Source organism: Anabrus simplex, chromosome 2, assembly GCF_040414725.1.
Source record: "Anabrus simplex isolate iqAnaSimp1 chromosome 2, ASM4041472v1, whole genome shotgun sequence".
Classification (NCBI taxonomy): domain Eukaryota; kingdom Metazoa; phylum Arthropoda; class Insecta; order Orthoptera; family Tettigoniidae; genus Anabrus; species Anabrus simplex.
Genome location: NC_090266.1, coordinates 1,060,614,408 through 1,060,631,935, shown reverse-complemented (window position 1 = coordinate 1,060,631,935; position 17,528 = coordinate 1,060,614,408). Strand labels below are relative to the sequence as shown.

The window sequence follows — 17,528 nt, the reverse complement described above, 5'->3', positions numbered from 1 at the left end:
CGTGATAAGATAAAGTGATGGAAATTACGGACCAGAAATCTGCCTTTGCCACCAAAATCTTATTTCCTCCAGTAAATGCTTCCTCAATTGACAATATGTGGATTAATGTATGCAGAGCTATCACCATTGCTCATCTCTTGGCATTACAAAATCTGATCATCCTCTTGTATAAACAGACATGGATTTGGACAGACGAGGTGACAAACAAGGATGAGCAAAAGAAAAAGGCATGCAAAAAATGTCTAGCATAGAGAACTGAACAGAAATGGGAGGAGTATGTCATTGCATGATGAGAATCCAAGAAAACTGTAGCTACAGCAAGAGCTGCTCACTTTTAGGGCTTATGTGTCCAGTAGGGGTCCAGGGAGGGAGAAGAGAGAATTTACCAACTTGCTAAAGCCTGCAAAAGAGCAGCCCAACACTTAGACCAATACCAGTTTGTGAAGAACAAGGAAGTAAGGAGACTATTGGGGAAACTATTGGAATGCTGGCGTGAGCACTTCGATGGTATCTCAAATACTGAAATCAATCATCCACCAATCTCTGAAGGTCGCTCAATTGCTGGACCGATTCCATCTATCAGAACACAGGAGACTGCATAAACCTGTAATAAAATAAAGTCCCTGAATGCTCCTGGATCTGATGTGCTTCCACCAGATCATTGGAAGATCTAAGAATTAAACCGTTCCGCTGTAGACTAACGACTTTCTTTAATGCCATTGTGGATGTTTGTTATGTACCCACAGACTGAGAAAATTGTGTCGCAGTCCCAGTGTTCAAGAACAAGGGTGATCCAGCCAGGTGTTCTAATTATCGTGGAATCCACTTCCTGTCAAACACAATGAATTTTCAAGAGGATTCTGATCATGGAGTTTTGGAACAACTAACTCATTGGGTTCAGATGCTCTATGTTAACACCAGCAGTAGAATACGATGTGCTGCTGGTATATCAGATAGCTTACCTTTCAAAGTTCGCGTCCATCAATATTTAGCCTTGACACCTCTTCTCTTCAGTTGTGTAATTGTCACAATCACTTGAGTTCCATGGAACTTGCTCTGTGCAGATGTCATGCTTCCCAGCACCTCCATATATGATCTGCAACACCAGGTTCAAGTCTGGAATGAGTCCCTCAGCAGATTTAGCCTTAGTCTTAACATCAAGAACATCGAAATAAATTTCATTTTGTCTTTATTGACACTAATATTGATGTTAAGTAAAATAGGAATAGTTCACCTTTTCAATACAAATAGTATTCAGAGAAGAATACAGTTACAGAATCATCTCCAGTACATGTTTTGTCCTTTTGTGAGGGTCATATTCAGCTGTGTGAAGATTAGTTTCAAAAAACCCAAATAATTACATTAAAAATTGGCTAACAATACAAAAATAAGCATGTACTTATTGAAAAAACACTAAAGAGCACTGTATGTCCATTATTGGATCAAATTATATTGGAAAGCTTGGTCCAAAAGGAGTAAATACTAATTGCTAAACAGCCAGTGAAGAGCAGAGTTTAAACATGTGTGTTTTCAACTTTGCTAGAAGCCACAAGAATACTCATTAACAAGTGTATTGAAACTTAAAGGATAGAAACTTAGAGGATACTGGACTGTTAGAAGAATATCAGAGTGAATCTGCTCTTCAGGAAGGATGGTAGAGAAAATCTGGAGAACTACTGGCCCATTAATCTGCTATCACATCTTTAGAACGTTTCGACCAAGATTTTAACTCTCTGCAGAATTGGACTTCTATCATCCAGCTGAATAAGCAGGCACATTCAAACAGTTTGACTTCTTGAGAAAACCACTGAATATATTATAGACACTTACCTGTTGTAAAGCTTTTGATTCAGTGGAAATGTTGGCAATTATATAAAGGCCCTCAAAAATGCAAGGACAAACTCCAAATACATAATGCTTTTAAAAGGCATCTTTGAACAGTCAGTGATGACTGAGTGGATGAAGATCTGATAACCGGTAAGATCGCAGTTGGCAGAGTAGTTCTACAAGGGGATACAATCTCTTTGAAGTTATTCACCCTTGCCTTGGAGGATGTGTTCAAAATTTCTGATTGTCAGCAAAGGAATAAAATTTGATGGCTTTGTTCCTAAAGCATCTTCAATTTGCTGACTATCATACTGATAAGCGAAAACCTCAAATAACTCAAGACTCAAGACTGATTCAGAAATTGAAGACTGCCTCAGCAGTGATTGGTTTGTAAATGAACAATGAGAAAATTAAAATATTAAATCCCCCCTCAATGGCACCTCAGCCCTGAAGGGCCATGGCCTACCAATCGACCGCTGCTCAGCCCGAAGGCCTTCACATTGAGGTGTCATGTGGTCAGCACGACGGATCCTCTCAGCCGTTATTCTGGGCTTTCTAGTCCAGGGCCACCATCTCACCGTTAGATAGCTTGTGAATTGTAATCACATAGGCTGACTGGGCCTTGAACCAGTCCTCAGATGCAGGTAAAAATCCCTGACCTGGCCAGGAATCGAACCCAGAGCCTCCGGGTAAGAGGCAGGCACACTACCCCTACAATGCGGGGCTGGCAAATCCCCAAAACCAACATCTCAAAATTGGGCATGATACCATTAAAGCGGTTTATGAATGCATCTACCTTGACCATAAAATAAAATCCAACTAGGAAGTACAACCAAATCATTGAAATCCCTTGAAGAATAGGGCTGAGTAGGGTTGTGTTTAGAAAACTTCTATTTGCCCTGACCAACAGTGATATTCTGCTTAGCCTGAAGACCAAATCATACAACTTAATTGCTTGGAGACAATGACTGTAATGGAGGCAAGTTCTTTAAATCTACAGCACATAAATCATACTTTGGAAAGATGGATGCTCGGTATAAGTCTTAGGGACAAAATTTGAGTGGAGGAAATGCGAAGAGGAATGAAGGTAACAGGCGTGACAGACAATATTCCAACCGGTGCACTCCCAGGATTGTTCACTGGAGACAAGAACGTAGGAGTAGTGTAGCATGTCCATAGAAGAGATACTTTGATAATGTAAAGAAGATTGCAGGAATACAGTGGTACCAGGTAGCTCAGGATTGAAGATACTCGAAAATAATGGACGAGATTGTTGAGGATTGTAAATAGACAGTGCCCTGCTATCTATCGGGGAGTGTAAGAACTTTTCATGTACAAACATACCTGTATCGATTGTGTGCATCGAGTGTTGAGTGAATAATGAAGTAAATGTATTGAAGGTGTTCTTGGTGTGTCGTGTTTTTTTCCCCAAATATTTTGGTGTCAAAACTTGGGAGTTACTTTTACAATGAGCGATATGGTTGTGCGAGAAGACGGACGACAACCTCCAGGCATTTGGACGACCTTGCGGTGAGGGAAGATTTGAAAACGATGAATTTGTAACCAGTCACTCCAGACGCCAAGAACACATCACAGAGCTAAGCCGCATGTACTTATATTTGGGACATGGAAATAATGCATAACTGGAAATACAAAAGAGAAATCGCTAATGCTTAAATATAATGCATCATAACTAGACAAAACGTTCATACTAAAAGAATGATGCCAGTGATATCTAGTAGCAGTGAGATGTACTAACAAGCATGCGGATTTGCATCACAACCCTAGCGCCGAAGACTACTCCAAGACGATTGTTGCACATTTAGTGCCATCCGTCATCAATTCACTGTACTGTAATCTCAGCCTACGATCCTCATCTAATGGCTACTTAGTGTACTACTGCTGAGCCTGTACTGTTGCTTCATCCCTCTTACGACAACTACCCCTCTTATTCTAACGAGCAGGTAGTGGAAGGGATTACCGCCAGCCGGCCCTTTACTTTCGTGCTTAAAATATTCCAGGAGACTGGCACACCATGGCAGAAGACAAGCCTGATTTACAACTGAGGAATTTGAAAAGGAAAAGGATGACTTCCTGGACACTGCTAACTAGACTTAACACTGCAGTTAACAAGACTACTGTGGACACAGTAATCAGCTACGAATACAATAGCATAATCCTTCAAGATACACTAAATAATCTTATCACCGTGGACTCTGCTATTCACGACCTTTTATCCAGCAAAAAATACGAAACTGATGCCGCCAAGTGTGAAGAGTACATTGACACAGCCAGGAGCAATTCTTAAGGCAAAACATGGGATCGAAGAGACTTTTCTCATCGGTCGGCAGTTTAAACCTCATTGCAGTCACTCCAGCAGTACCAACCCCGCAACCCTTTCCGCATACCTTGAAACTCCCTGTCATCAGATTATTAGAGCCATTTTCTGGAGACATAGAGAAGTGGTCCCGCTTCTGGGAGCAGTTCCAGTCATCAGCAGATAGCAACCCTTCAATCTCTAGCATCGGCAAGCATGTCTTCCTCCACGGGTACCTAGAGGACGAACCTAAGGATTTAGTTGATGGAATAGCAATCACTGGTGATGCATATGAGAAGACAAAATGGATCCTAATTTCACAATATGGAGACAAGAATCTTATAATCCAGGCTCATCTGGATTATCTCGAAGCCCTGAAACCGATATCGCACGCTTCTCCTGATGCCTTAAATAGCACTTACATTGAGTGTGACAGACACATACAGGCATTACGAGCATTAGGGGAAAAGGTTGACTACGGATGGATACTAGCCCGCAAGATATTACATGTGTTTCTGGAGGATATTGTCCAACAATGGATCATGTATTCTAAGAGAGAAAAGATTGCAGAAAATAATGTAATGAAACTTATGGAATCCTTGAGTAACAAGGTGGAAGGTGCCATGACCTCGTACAGAATTAGAGGAGACTGTATCTTTTCATACACGTTTGCACCCACAGCTGCTACGATTCATGTGAGTGCGAAATCAAAAATGATGGACAGAAGAACGAAGAAGAGACCATCCGCATTCTGACAATCACGAGACCACTGGGGACAAAACTGTTCCAAGGTGTCCAACATTAAGGAACGAATTGATAAACTACGAGCTGCTTATCGATGCTTCTTGTCTCACATGAGGACACAATACAAAAGATTGCAGCAAAAGAAGCAAGGTAGCTTGCTTCAAATACAAGAAATCCCATCATGCGTCAATCTGCAATGAAGAACAGGAAGTTTCAGTAGGGAAGATTGACGTATAATTGACTCACTTCACACATCTCCAGACTGCCAGTACTTGGATTACAGGTCCGACTGGGTTGGGGAAACGTACACGTTGCCTCTTCGACGGAGGAAGCCAATCCAGCTTCATCAGCATGGACCTGGTAAATCAGTTGAAGCTAGACGTCGTGGGACAGAAGGCTATAACAGTTATGGGTTTCGAATCACCTCACTCTGCATCCAGGAATAGTCTCGTCCAGTTCAGTATTACCAGAGTTTGGACAAACGCTACAGTAAACCTCTCAGCGTTTCAAGGCGAGAATACATATTCACCACATCCAGCTGTCCCACACAACATCCAAAACTTACCACCAATTAGAAAGCTGCAGCTCACAGATCCCAAGGATGACTGATATGACCATCCCACTGAAATCCTAATTGGTGGATATCAGTATTGAACGGTAATGAAAGATGATGAACTGATTCATCTTTCAAATTCTGAAGTGCTCCTTCCATCGATATTTGGTTGACAACTCTGACAACGTGAAGACATTCCAGGCAGCTAATAAGGAACTGGCAGTTGTCACCCACCCACTAGTACACTCATGAACCAGCACTTCACTCACCTTCATGTCTCCTGGAAGTTCATTGCTCCACGGACGGCTTGGTGGGGAGGCTGGTGGGAAAGAATGGTTGGAACGACCAAAGGATACCTGAGAAAAGTGTTGGGATGGTCGCAGGTTGATGAAGAGGCACTACAACCTTACTGGTAGAAATAGAAACCGCCCTAAACTCTCGACCTATTATAAAAGATGGTGTCGAGACAGACACCAAGCAATTTTTTAAATGGTGAATAACTGACAACGTTGCCCGCTGGTCCTGAGCTCAATATCCTTAAAGACCTCAGGAGGGAAGTTAGACTCAGACAAAGCTGTGCGAGGACTTCGTGAAGAGATGGGAGGAGGAGTATCTTCTCAAACTCTGGAACTACCATGCAGTCCAGAGCCCGAAAGGAAGATTGACGGAATGCAGAGTAGGACACTTCCTTCTTCAAGATGACATGAGACCAGGGCATATGTGGCGGAGAGCTTGCATCACTGAGAGAACACCTGGACGGGACGGAAAAGTGAGGAATCTCATCCTACGGACAGCTGACGGCCCATACAACTGGTCATCCACCTATAGATCGACCAGGGTGGCGAGGATGTTGAGGATTGTAAATAGACAGTGCCCAGTCATCTAACAGAGTTTAAGAACCAATCATGTACAAACATATCTGTATCGATTGTGTGTATAGAGTGTTGAGTGAATAACAAAATAAATATATTGAAGGTGTGCTTGATGTGTCGTGTTTTATCCCCCAATAGAGACCTAGAATAGACACCAGAATGTACTGCTTCTCACAATTTAAGATTGCAAAACTAAGCGTTTGTCTGTAAAGAAATGGAAAGGTAGATTGAACAGAACATAATTACTGTTGATTGTGGAACAAATAAGCCTTGATAAGTTTTTTATATTTTAATTTTTTAAACTATTAAGTGCTATGATATTGAATATACTTTTAATCATCATCATGATCTGGTAAGCCAATAAAAGTGTATGTTACTGCATACACACTCTGAACTAATTAAAGCATAGCTGGAATTATTTCATTCACTCCTTACACAAAAATTACCCACTTTCTTTCGTATGCACTGGCGGAAAAAAATATCCAAACACCATGAAGTAACGAATGTAGAATACAGAAAATTTGCAATGTATTTGTGGAGGTAACATATTTAATTGATTAAAGTTACAAGACTACAAGTTAATATCCGCGCGAGAAAAGCCATCACAAATGTGCCATGGTCGTCCATTAATAACCGGTGTATTTGCCTGATGAATGCAGGCAGGCATGCATGCATTGTGTCGTACAGATGCCGGATGTCAGTTTGTGGAATGGAGTTGCATGCCTGTTGCACTTGGTCGGTCAATACAGGGACTGTTGATGCTGGTTGTGGATGACTCTGTAATTGTCGTCCAATAATGTCCCATACGTGCTTGATTGGGGATAGATCAGGGGATCAAGCAGGCCAAGGCAACATGTCGACACTCTGTAGAGCACACTGGGTTATAACAGCAGCATTGGGGCGTGCATTATCCTGTTGGAAAATACCCCCGGGAATGCTGTTCATGAATGGCAGCACAACAGGTCGAATCACCAGATGGACGTACACATCTGCAGTCAGGGTACGTGGAATAACCACGAGAGTGCTCCTGCTGTTACAGGAAATTGCTCCCCAGACCAGAACTCACAGTGTAGGTCCAGTGTGTCGACGTCGCAGACAGGTGGAATGCAGGCGCTCATCTGGCCTCCTCCTAACCAACTCACGGTCATCACTGGCACCAGGGCAGAACCGGCTTTTATAGGAAAACACAATGAACCTCCACTCCATCTTCCAATGAGCTCTTGCTTGACACCACTGAAGTTGCAGTCTGCGGTGGTTTGGGGTAAGTGTAATGGCTTAGAACTCTCCTTCAAGTAACCGATTTCGATCAGTTTGTTGCGTCACTGTGGTGCCAACTGCCGTTCAAATTGCTGCTGCAGATACAATCTGCTGCGCCACAGCCATACACTGAATAGGGCGGTCCTCCTCCTTGGTGGTGCCATGGAGACATCCGGAGCCGGTCTTCTTGCGAGCGTACCTTCTCGTGACCGCTGCTGCCAGCAGGCATGCTCAGTGGAGACATTCCTGCCAAGTCGTTCTGCAATAGCGCAGAAGGAAAATTCACCTTCAAGTAGCCCTATTATATGGTCTCGTTGAACCGCAGTGAGCTGTTGATACTGGCCTCTTCGTCATCGTAAAGCCATTCTTGACCCACTCACAGTCACTTCGTCGAATCTCACAGGTATGTAACGCTCTCGCACAGTACAGCCGCTATTGAAAACAAACCTGATGCACAACGTCTTGGGGCTACTACTAGTGCCACGCTAATGCAATTTGCAGGATATTAGAATAAACGTCATCTTTCCAATTTATAAGGACGCCTACCCCAACATTTGTTAATCTAGCACAACCCCTTCTTGGTGTTTGGATATTTATTTCAACCAGTTTGTCAGATCATGTTTAGTTGTTCCCTTCTCCTGATTTATCCTTTTCAGATCACAGGTACACAGATGTCCAGATCCATTTTTCATTATTTGGAAAGGGCTATGTTAACTGGGACTATAGAAACACATTTGTGAACACTTCATTTCATGAAATATAAAACTGTGGCTCCTTCCAGATCAGACTATGCTGGAGAGAAATATTTATCAGGCAGGATACATATAAAAGGTACCAGTATCTTTGGATGAATTATATATTTGAATACATTTTAATTGTTGTGGCCTACAAATATTTTTCCTCGTACCTTCTTGCTTGATGACCACATAATTGTTTTAGTAATACACCCCAAAATATTGTAGTAATAAAAACGTTATTGATTTAACATGCCACTAATTATTTGTACAATTTTCGGAGATATTGAGGTGCTGAATTTTTGTCGTCAACAGCTGTTTTACATGCCAGTAAATCTAATGATTTAAGGCTGGCTTATTTGAGCACCTTCAAATACTGCTGCACTGAGCTGGGAGCAAACCAGGCAACTTGAGCTCAGAAGGCCAGCGCTCTACTGTCTGAGCCAAAATATTGTAATTCAATGTAAATATTGGGTTAGACAAATTTGAAACGTCTTATCAGAACGGTCCCGTAAAATGAATTCTCTCTCCCTTGTACTAAATCTCTGTTGTTTAGATCATTAAGTCTTAATAAGGAAAGTTTAAAACAATGTTTGCTTCACTTTGCCTGGTCTTTGGTCTGTAGAGGTTCAACACAATGACAATTTAAAAAGGAATATGATTTCCTTATTGCTTTAATCAATTTCTTTCCTTTGTAATAGACATTTGTGAGCAGCTCTAGATTTTTTAAAATAATTTTCTTGATATTAAGTTCACTATTTTAAGAGTTCTCTCTGTAAGGAAGCGTGGTAAAGCTTTTACTATAAGGCCCTCAGCATAAATGAAATGATTTTAAAAAGTAAATGATATAAATCTTCTCCAGTATTACTTGTAGGAGAAGAATTAACACTGCCTTGCTCCCAGTGGTGATTAATAATGGATTACATATAACTAATCTTATCAGCGTTAAATTTTCTTCATATTGCTAATTTGGTAGACTTCTGTGGATCATTGGCTGAAATTCATGAAACATGGCATCGATCCTGAAAAAGAAAAACTTGTGTACACATGCATGCAAAGTCTTACATATTGCTTCGCTTGGCATGTTGTCAGTAGTTGTTATCTTGAGTAAATAAATAAGTAACCTGCTAGCAACAAATGAAGCGTAAGTCGCAGTACTACTGAAAGTATTAGCTTGTATTCACTGAGGGCCCTGTTGGAAAGCTCTACCAGAAGTGTCATCTTAAGTTGGTTATCTCTTCCTCACAAGTCTATTTTTTTCATCTGGTTCATTATAAGGTGCCAGTTAACTTGAGATAAAAGTGAAGAAGAAATATAGGGTAAACCTTGGTAATTTTGTGATAATTTGGAATTTATTTAAATACTGTAAAATTGTGCCAGTATTTACAACTTTGCATGTTTTATTTCATTAGACTGACATTTCAGTCGTTAATATTTGTGGACGAAATAATAGTTTAACTTACCTGTTCTATGCACTTATTGACATTGGTTACATTGTGATAACCTAGGTAATTTCATTATTATACCTTGGTAAGTTTGTGATGCATAAATAAGTCCATTAAAATACTATTAACTCTATTATTTATTCTATAACATTAAAATACCGTTATTTTAGCGCGGCTCCATGGGTAAATGGTTAGCGTGCTGTCCTTTGGTCACAGGGGTCCCAGGTTCGATTCCCGGCAAGGTCGGGAATTTTAACCATAACTGGTTAATTCTTCTGGCACGGGAGCTGGGTGTATGTGTCGTCTTCATCATTTCATCGTCATCACGACTCTCAGGTCGCCTACGAACGTCAAATCAAAAGACCTGCATCTGGCGAGCCAAACTTGTCCTTGGACACTCCTGGCACTAAAAGTCATACGCCATTTCATTTACCCTTATTTTATTAAACGACCATTACATAGACGTGAACAGAAAATAGAATGTGCGTGTGGGGAGGGGGAAGTAATTACTGTAATACAAACACGTTACAAACATCATGATGTCACAGTATCTTTCAGCTCATCAAAATACACAATAGAAAACTTCCATATTTGCAAAACTGTCAAACCAAATCCCAGTTCCTGCATATCGTGAACACATTTATACGTATTTGTTGTTCCATCTTCACCGACAAAGCAATCCTTCGGTTAGTTTTTAAAAATATTTTAGAGTGGACACTGGATTCTCGCACTCTTTCGAAGCTTTATCAAAGAGTAGATTTGCTTCTTTACCAGCTTTACTGAATTAAACAAGGTTTTGTTTTTGTATTGGCAGTACTGTAGAGGCATCTAACATGGAAGAGAAAAATAAGGGTATGGTAAGTTCATGATTCCTTGGCTAATTTGTGATACGTTAATTTAAATAGGTGTTATGTTTAAAACATAGTATATTAACACTATTGTTTATGTAAGTCAAACAAGGCAAAATTATGGTATTAAATATGCAAAAAAGAACAAAATACATTTCATCAGTGCCATATCGGTTAGTTTTCCCACAAAATGCTAAAATTTCTATCTGAAAAGCTAAGGGTATTAAAAACAAACTGATGTTCAAAAAATATTAAAATGCATCCAAAAATTATGGTAATGTTGATTGTACCTATATACAAAATTATAACTTCTTACCTTTACTATCGTTATAGATGTCTTTTATTAAAATAATGCAAGAATTTCATAGCACAAAAGTCAACAAAAACTTTCCCATATGGTAATAATTCTATGATCCATGCTATATGAAAATAGAAAGTGGATGTTACCAGAAATAAGACATACAGCACTAACTGTGGGCAAAAATTTGTACTTCTAGGATGAAGGATTACTTCGAGAAGTAATTTCAAAAACTTATCACCAAATTACCCTACTGGTATTTAGCTGAATTCTGAAATTAAATTGCTCAATTTTGGTATTTTTATCTAATGAGCAACAATCTTGTTGTTTTGTTAAAGTATAATACACGTTGGAGCACTTATTTTATTTTAGGGATGAGTCCCTTGTTCAGGTTTTACGATGTGTTTCCTTTCTACAATATGTAAAGAAATTGATTAACTGTATGAATCTTTTTTTTAAACTAGCTTTAATTTTTGTTTTACTGTATTTACAAGAAATTGGTCCTACGTAATTATGTACTCCAAAACTGAATACAATGAAATGTAAATTTATTTTAAGAATCTCATAATAATCTTCACATGCTGTTGGATTGGCAACCCGCTGATCAGAGTTGTCATGCGGTTTGCATGAACTTGTAATTGGCTAGTTTTGCCTGTGTGTTGTAATGAGTGTACTGCCTGATATTAGCTGTGTAGGCAGCCCTGAATATGGTTTTGCATGGTTTCCCATTTCCTCACCAGGCAAATGCTGGGGCTGTACCTTAAGGCTACGGTTACTTCCTTTCCACTCCTAGCCATTTCCTATTCCATCATTGCCAAAAGACCTACCTGTTTTGGTGCAACATAAAGCAAAATTGTAAAAAGATAAAAATAAAAAACCTCTGTGGGAACATGTCTGAAATGCCTGACGATTACTATTTTTTGAAGTCTTTTTTTTTTTTTTTTTTTTTGCCAGTCAGAAGTACAACTTTCTCTGACACTTAGCCTACTTTCTTCCAGCTGCACAATTTCCATTGTTGTCTGCATTTTCACCAACCCTAAGATAATCTTCAGCCTTGAACTTGCAGTTATGAGAACTTGTAGTGATACATTATGCATGGTTTGTATTTCACTTCTAACGTCGTACTGATGCCACACAGACCAAGTCTGGACAACGCTGTGTATAACAGGATCCATTGTGTGAGGCAAATCAGTACTATCTTTATTTCAAATAATGTATGCACCCAAGTTTTTCTTCACTAAATTCCGTGGAAAAAATGTGCAGAGTACGAGGACGGTTTGAAAAGTTCTCGAAATCACCGCTAGATGTCAGTGCTAGAGCAAAGAGGTTCCCGCGCAATAATCACACATCCTTTGTGAGTGAACACGTGGCGCGTCAGTGCTCTAGCTGCAGGAGTGTGTTAGTGACGACTCTGTTGTTCCCGCGTAGTGATTTGTGACAATGGAAAAAACTGAGATTCGAGCAGTGATTAAATACTTTGTAAAGAAAGGTATGAAACCAAAGGAAATTCATGCTGACTTTCAGAACACACTGGGGGACTCTGCTCCTTCATTTTCAACTGTTGCCAAGTGGACCAGCGAGTTTAAATTTGGTCGGGAGAGCTTGGATGATGATCCGCGTAGTGGACGGCCAAAAAGTGTTACGACCCCAGAATTTATCGCAAAAGCATAAAATGGTCATGGAGGATCGTCGACTGAAAGTGCGGGAGATTGCTGAAGCTGTAGGGATGTCTTCTGAATGGGTATGTTATATTTTAACCAAAGAATTGGATATGAAAAATTATCTGCAAGATGGGTGCCGCGGCTCTTGACATTGGACAATAAACGCACCAGATTGGAAATGTCCGAACAAAGTCTGGCCCGTTTTCAGTGCAACCAACAAGATTTTTTGCGCTGGTTTGTGACTACAGATGAAACTTGGGTCCACTACTATACCCCAGAGACAAAACTGCAGTCAAAGCAGTGGAAACATGCTGATTCACCACCACCACCACCAAATAAAGCAAAGGCAGTGCGTTGGGCTGGAAAGATCATGGCCTCAGTTTTCTGGGATGCAAAAGGCATTCTGCTGATAGATTATCTTCCTACTGGCCAAACAATTACAGGGCAATACTATGCAAACCTCCTAGACCAACTACAGGAAAAGATACGTGAAACAAGGCCTGGTTTGGCAAGGAAAAAGGTCATCTTTCATCAGGACAACGCTCTGCCGCACACAAGTGTTATTGCCATGGCAAAACTTCATGAATTGGGGTACGAATTGTTGCCACATCCACCTTATTCACCTGATTTGTCACCATCAGACTTTCATCTATTCCCCAAGCTGAAAATTTTCCTCGGTGGACAGAGATTTTCCACAAGGGAAGAACTGACAGCCGAATTGGAGAGGTATATTGCAGGCCTGGAGGAATCTCATTTTCGAGATGGGATCAAGGCATTGGAACATCGCTAAACCAAATGCATTAGCCTACAGGGAGACTATGTTGAAAAATAAAAGCAGTTCCACCGAGGTAAGATACTTAATTCTAGTACATTCCGAGAACATTTCAAACCACCTACATATATGCATATGTACGGTATAATGTATGTTTGAAAGTTCTGACATGTTCTGTATTCCTCGTTTTGAAATTCCGAACAGTTCATCCGATGTAGACTAATAGACATTCATTGCAGGTAAGTTATACATACGTGTGTGCTGGATTTAATTTTAATTTTGGAGTAGATTTATATTTTCCTCTTCTGTTTTGTTCTGAGTGCTCACTTGTTCTGTCATTTTTTGAATTAGTGGACTAGGTTTTGTGTGTGTAGTTTGAATTTTTTTTGTGATGTTTGATTATTGTTATGTTTTGGTGTGTTGTGTTCTTTGTTTATTTGTGTAGTAGGCAGTTATCAGTGAATATATGTGTGTGTAATGACTAACAACTTCCAAGTAGTTTTGTTTAGAGTGGTATGTTTAGTCTGTATAACATGAACTGGGATACCGAATACTTATGTTAGATGATTTGTAGTGTCGTTAATTAGAGAGATGGGCATAGTGGGGCTTTGTATATATATCTTGAATTTAAGTTTCTGATTGTCCTTCATGGTGGTGGAAGTTACTTGTAGTATATCCTTGTAGTTATATCAGACTTGTTTCTTGCTTATGGATGTATGAAAAAGCTCTTTCTGAGAAAGGTTTATGAATTCTGACATATCCATTATGTAATTTGCTGGGCAACAATATTCAACAGTGTTTATTAGAAAGAATTTTATTCTAAAATTTTTCCTTTCTTGTTCTCATTTGTCTAGGTACACATGCTGACCTACTTATTACAGTGTTCCATAAAATCATAACTACTGGGCATCAAAGGCTGCAGCCACTTTTTGACTGCCTTCTAACCATTCTTGTAAATGGTAAGTTTTAACATGTTTACAATTCTGTTAAATGTTTATGCTCAAGACTTTGATTCCTAAATTATTTCGTGTTCCATCTTCTATCCATATTAAAGAGTACATTTATTTTAGATAGGATTTGGAAATTTATGTTAAGTGATTAATAGTTTGGAATACAGTCTTTTTCAATACTAACTAGAGACTAATTTAATATAAATACTGAACGTTTCACCTTGTCACAACAAGATACATCATCCACCAAAAAGTAATTGGACACCCATGGTGAGTTGACTTGTTTACCAAGAAGAAGAAGAAGAAGAAGAAGAAGAAGAAGACTACTTGTTTAGCCGAAATACGCTTCTCGATGTACGAGAACCAGTTGACAAGGAGATGACATGAGGTACAGAGCTTTCGGACTTTGATAAGGGCGTGGTTGTGAACAGTTGAGCAGGACAATTGCATTGATGTTAAACAGGCCCAAATTAACAGTAGCATTCATCCTGTATAAGAGGAAGGTGCCAGGTACGTAAGCTACATATCATGAAAGAGACTAAAGCTGAGTGATTTGGGTGGTGTTTGGATTTTCATAATTGGTTCTGTGGAGTGATGATTCGAAATTCATGTTTTTTAGATGTGATGGACATGCACAGATGTGGAGTCTACACAGGGAATAGCTTCTGCTGGAGTGTATAGCGCCAACTTGGAAATTCGGTCGGAGTGATGATGTGGGGCTATTTCTTGTACATCAGCATGGGACTGCTGATGTTTGTCCCTGGCAGCATGAACATAGAGGCATATTGTAACAGTCTGGCTAATGAAATTCTCCCAACATTGTGGTGTATTTACTGAATAGACCGTTGTTACTTCTGGGATAACAATGCTAGATGCCATGTTTTGGAGACCACTATGCAGTGGTACGCAGACAACAGTGTTCACTGATTGGCCTGGCCCGTCCAGAGTTCCAATCTCAATCCAATAGAAAAATCTTGGGGACAAATTAGACTGCCGGATGAGGTCTCTGAGAATGGTTGCATGAGGAATGGCGATGAGTTCCAATGGATGTCCTGCACATACTCGTCGAGAGCATGCCGGACAGGGTGGCTGCTGTTATAGCCACAAGAGGTGGGACTATGTTTGTTTGGGGGTTGTCACCCCGTTAGAACCTCATTGTGGACAGACGCCCAGTTACTTTTTAGTAGTGTACTTACGCTCTTATAGTGACACTGAGTTATTGTCTGCTGGTGATGATAATATTGTATGAGCTTATTTTGGTCAGTAGCAGTGTATTTAACTTTCCTATTTGGTAGCCACCAGCTGTACATAAATTGTCCCATGCTTTTAAAATGGTGTTTAATCCTTTAGAAACCTATGCCTGAATAGTCAAGGGAACCCTGATTTCTGGTGCCCCGACTTCCGTATTGATCTACATAGTGATTTTTAAAAAGTATTCCTGGATTGGCTGTGTTCATCCCTTCAGGAAATATTTAGCGTCCTTCATGTTGATATGGTCCTGACCCAGTAAATTCCAAGTATCACCCAAAAAGAATGTATTCATTTATATCTTCTTAGCAAGTCCAGTCAGTTACCTTCTTGCTTCATATCCTGTTTGTTTTGTTCCCTGCTCAGTTGTTTGTTATAAACTAGGGCACAATTTCTTCATTCGGGTACCAGAAAATCAGAAGAGATACCTGGGCGTGTGCTGGCAGTGATGGCCCATTGTTCATGTTCAGGCTCATTCATCTGAAGAAGTGTTTTATGCAGATTTCTAAATTACAGACTATATTGTTATGCCATACCTGAACATACAGTATAATTGCACGATCTCTATTAAGGATCTTGTTAAGAAAGTATTTTCTGAAGATAATTGTAAGTCTCAATGTGTCGACGCAACGTGGGACTCGAATAAATTCAGAATCTGTTCTGAATGACAGCATATCATAGGTTCATATGGGAAGAGTATGCACATTTAAGCCAACGGAATTATTACCGGTAAATTTCAGGACTATAATTTTGTGATATATATTTGTATTTTGGGGATATGTCAAGGGATTTGAAGAGGGAAATTAATTTGAGATCGCGTACTATCACTAGTGAACCAAAGATGGACAAGGAAGACAATAACAAGTCATGTGACGACGAGGTCATTGTTTCTGCGGACATCCAAGGTGAAATTCAGAATAGGGAGCAGGTGAAGACGATGGAAGCTTCTGGGGTAATTCAGAAAAGTGCAGAAATTGAGAAGCACACTGAAACCCAAAAGGAGATCGCGGGGGGAATGAACCAAGATTTTATAAATTTGATGATCTCCAAATTTACCGAGATCAGTAATGAAAACTGTAAAAAACTGAGTGAAAATAGTAAGATAGAGATGAAAGAAATGAAAGAATTTTTTAGTAGTAGTAGTGAAAATAGTCAGAAACGCATGGAGGAAAATAATAAAGAGATGAAAGACTTAATTAGTACTAATAATGAAAACAATAAGAAAGAAATGAAAGAGATGAAAGAATTTTTTTGTACCAATAATGAAAATTGTAATAAACAGATTAACTCTCTAAGTAGTAAAATGGAACAAGTAATTAGTAGTAATGAAAATAATAAGAAGCAAATGGAAGAGTTAATTGGCAGTAATAAAGAAAATTTTAATGTGACCAATGAGAAAATAGATGCTTTAAGTGAATCACTAAATTATAAAATAGATACTAAGATAGTAGAGGTAACTAGTCAAATATGCAAGTTAGAAAATAAATTAAACAAGGAGTGTGTTGACCTTAGAGAAGAAATGGAGTTGAATCGGAGCGAGCTTCATACTCAAATTGAGCATGTCAAAGGAACATGTACGAACAAGATCGTACTGTTAAGTAATAAAATTTCGAGTAATCAGGAAGAAATTCATAAGGTAGTCGAGAAAAGATTGGACAAAATTTACAATGCAGTTAGGGAAGATACGAGGGAACAGATTAGTAGAATTGAACAAATTGAAAGCAAACTTGTGGAGGTCACTGAACTACGGAACGAACAGGAAACGCTATCACAGCAGGTAAGAGAAAGAGAGGAAGAATTGAAGGAAGAAGTGAGAATAGTGGAAGAGAATTCTGAGAGAGCAGCGGAAGAAGAAGAAGAAGAAGTTGTAAACTGCCAGGGAGTGATACGGCAGAAAGGTACAGGTGAGACGGCGAGAGAAGTGGTAATAGCGAGTGGTTTGTTCAGTAGAGATTGTGATTTAACCAGGTTTTCTGGAGAACAGTTCAATTCTATAGAATTT

The 17,528-nt window shown here is 39.6% G+C and overlaps 1 protein-coding gene across 2 annotated transcripts in view; it reads left to right on the top strand.

The window, feature by feature from the left end:
• Positions 1-17,528, top strand: part of LOC136863283 (protein HID1) — a 204,958-nt gene that overhangs the window by 110,947 nt on the left and 76,483 nt on the right. For both annotated transcript variants that reach the window (XM_067139669.2, XM_067139670.2), the window contains one exon: positions 14,183-14,287. In XM_067139669.2, coding sequence (XP_066995770.2) covers positions 14,183-14,287 — 105 coding nt within the window. The remainder of the gene's footprint in view (positions 1-14,182; positions 14,288-17,528) is intronic.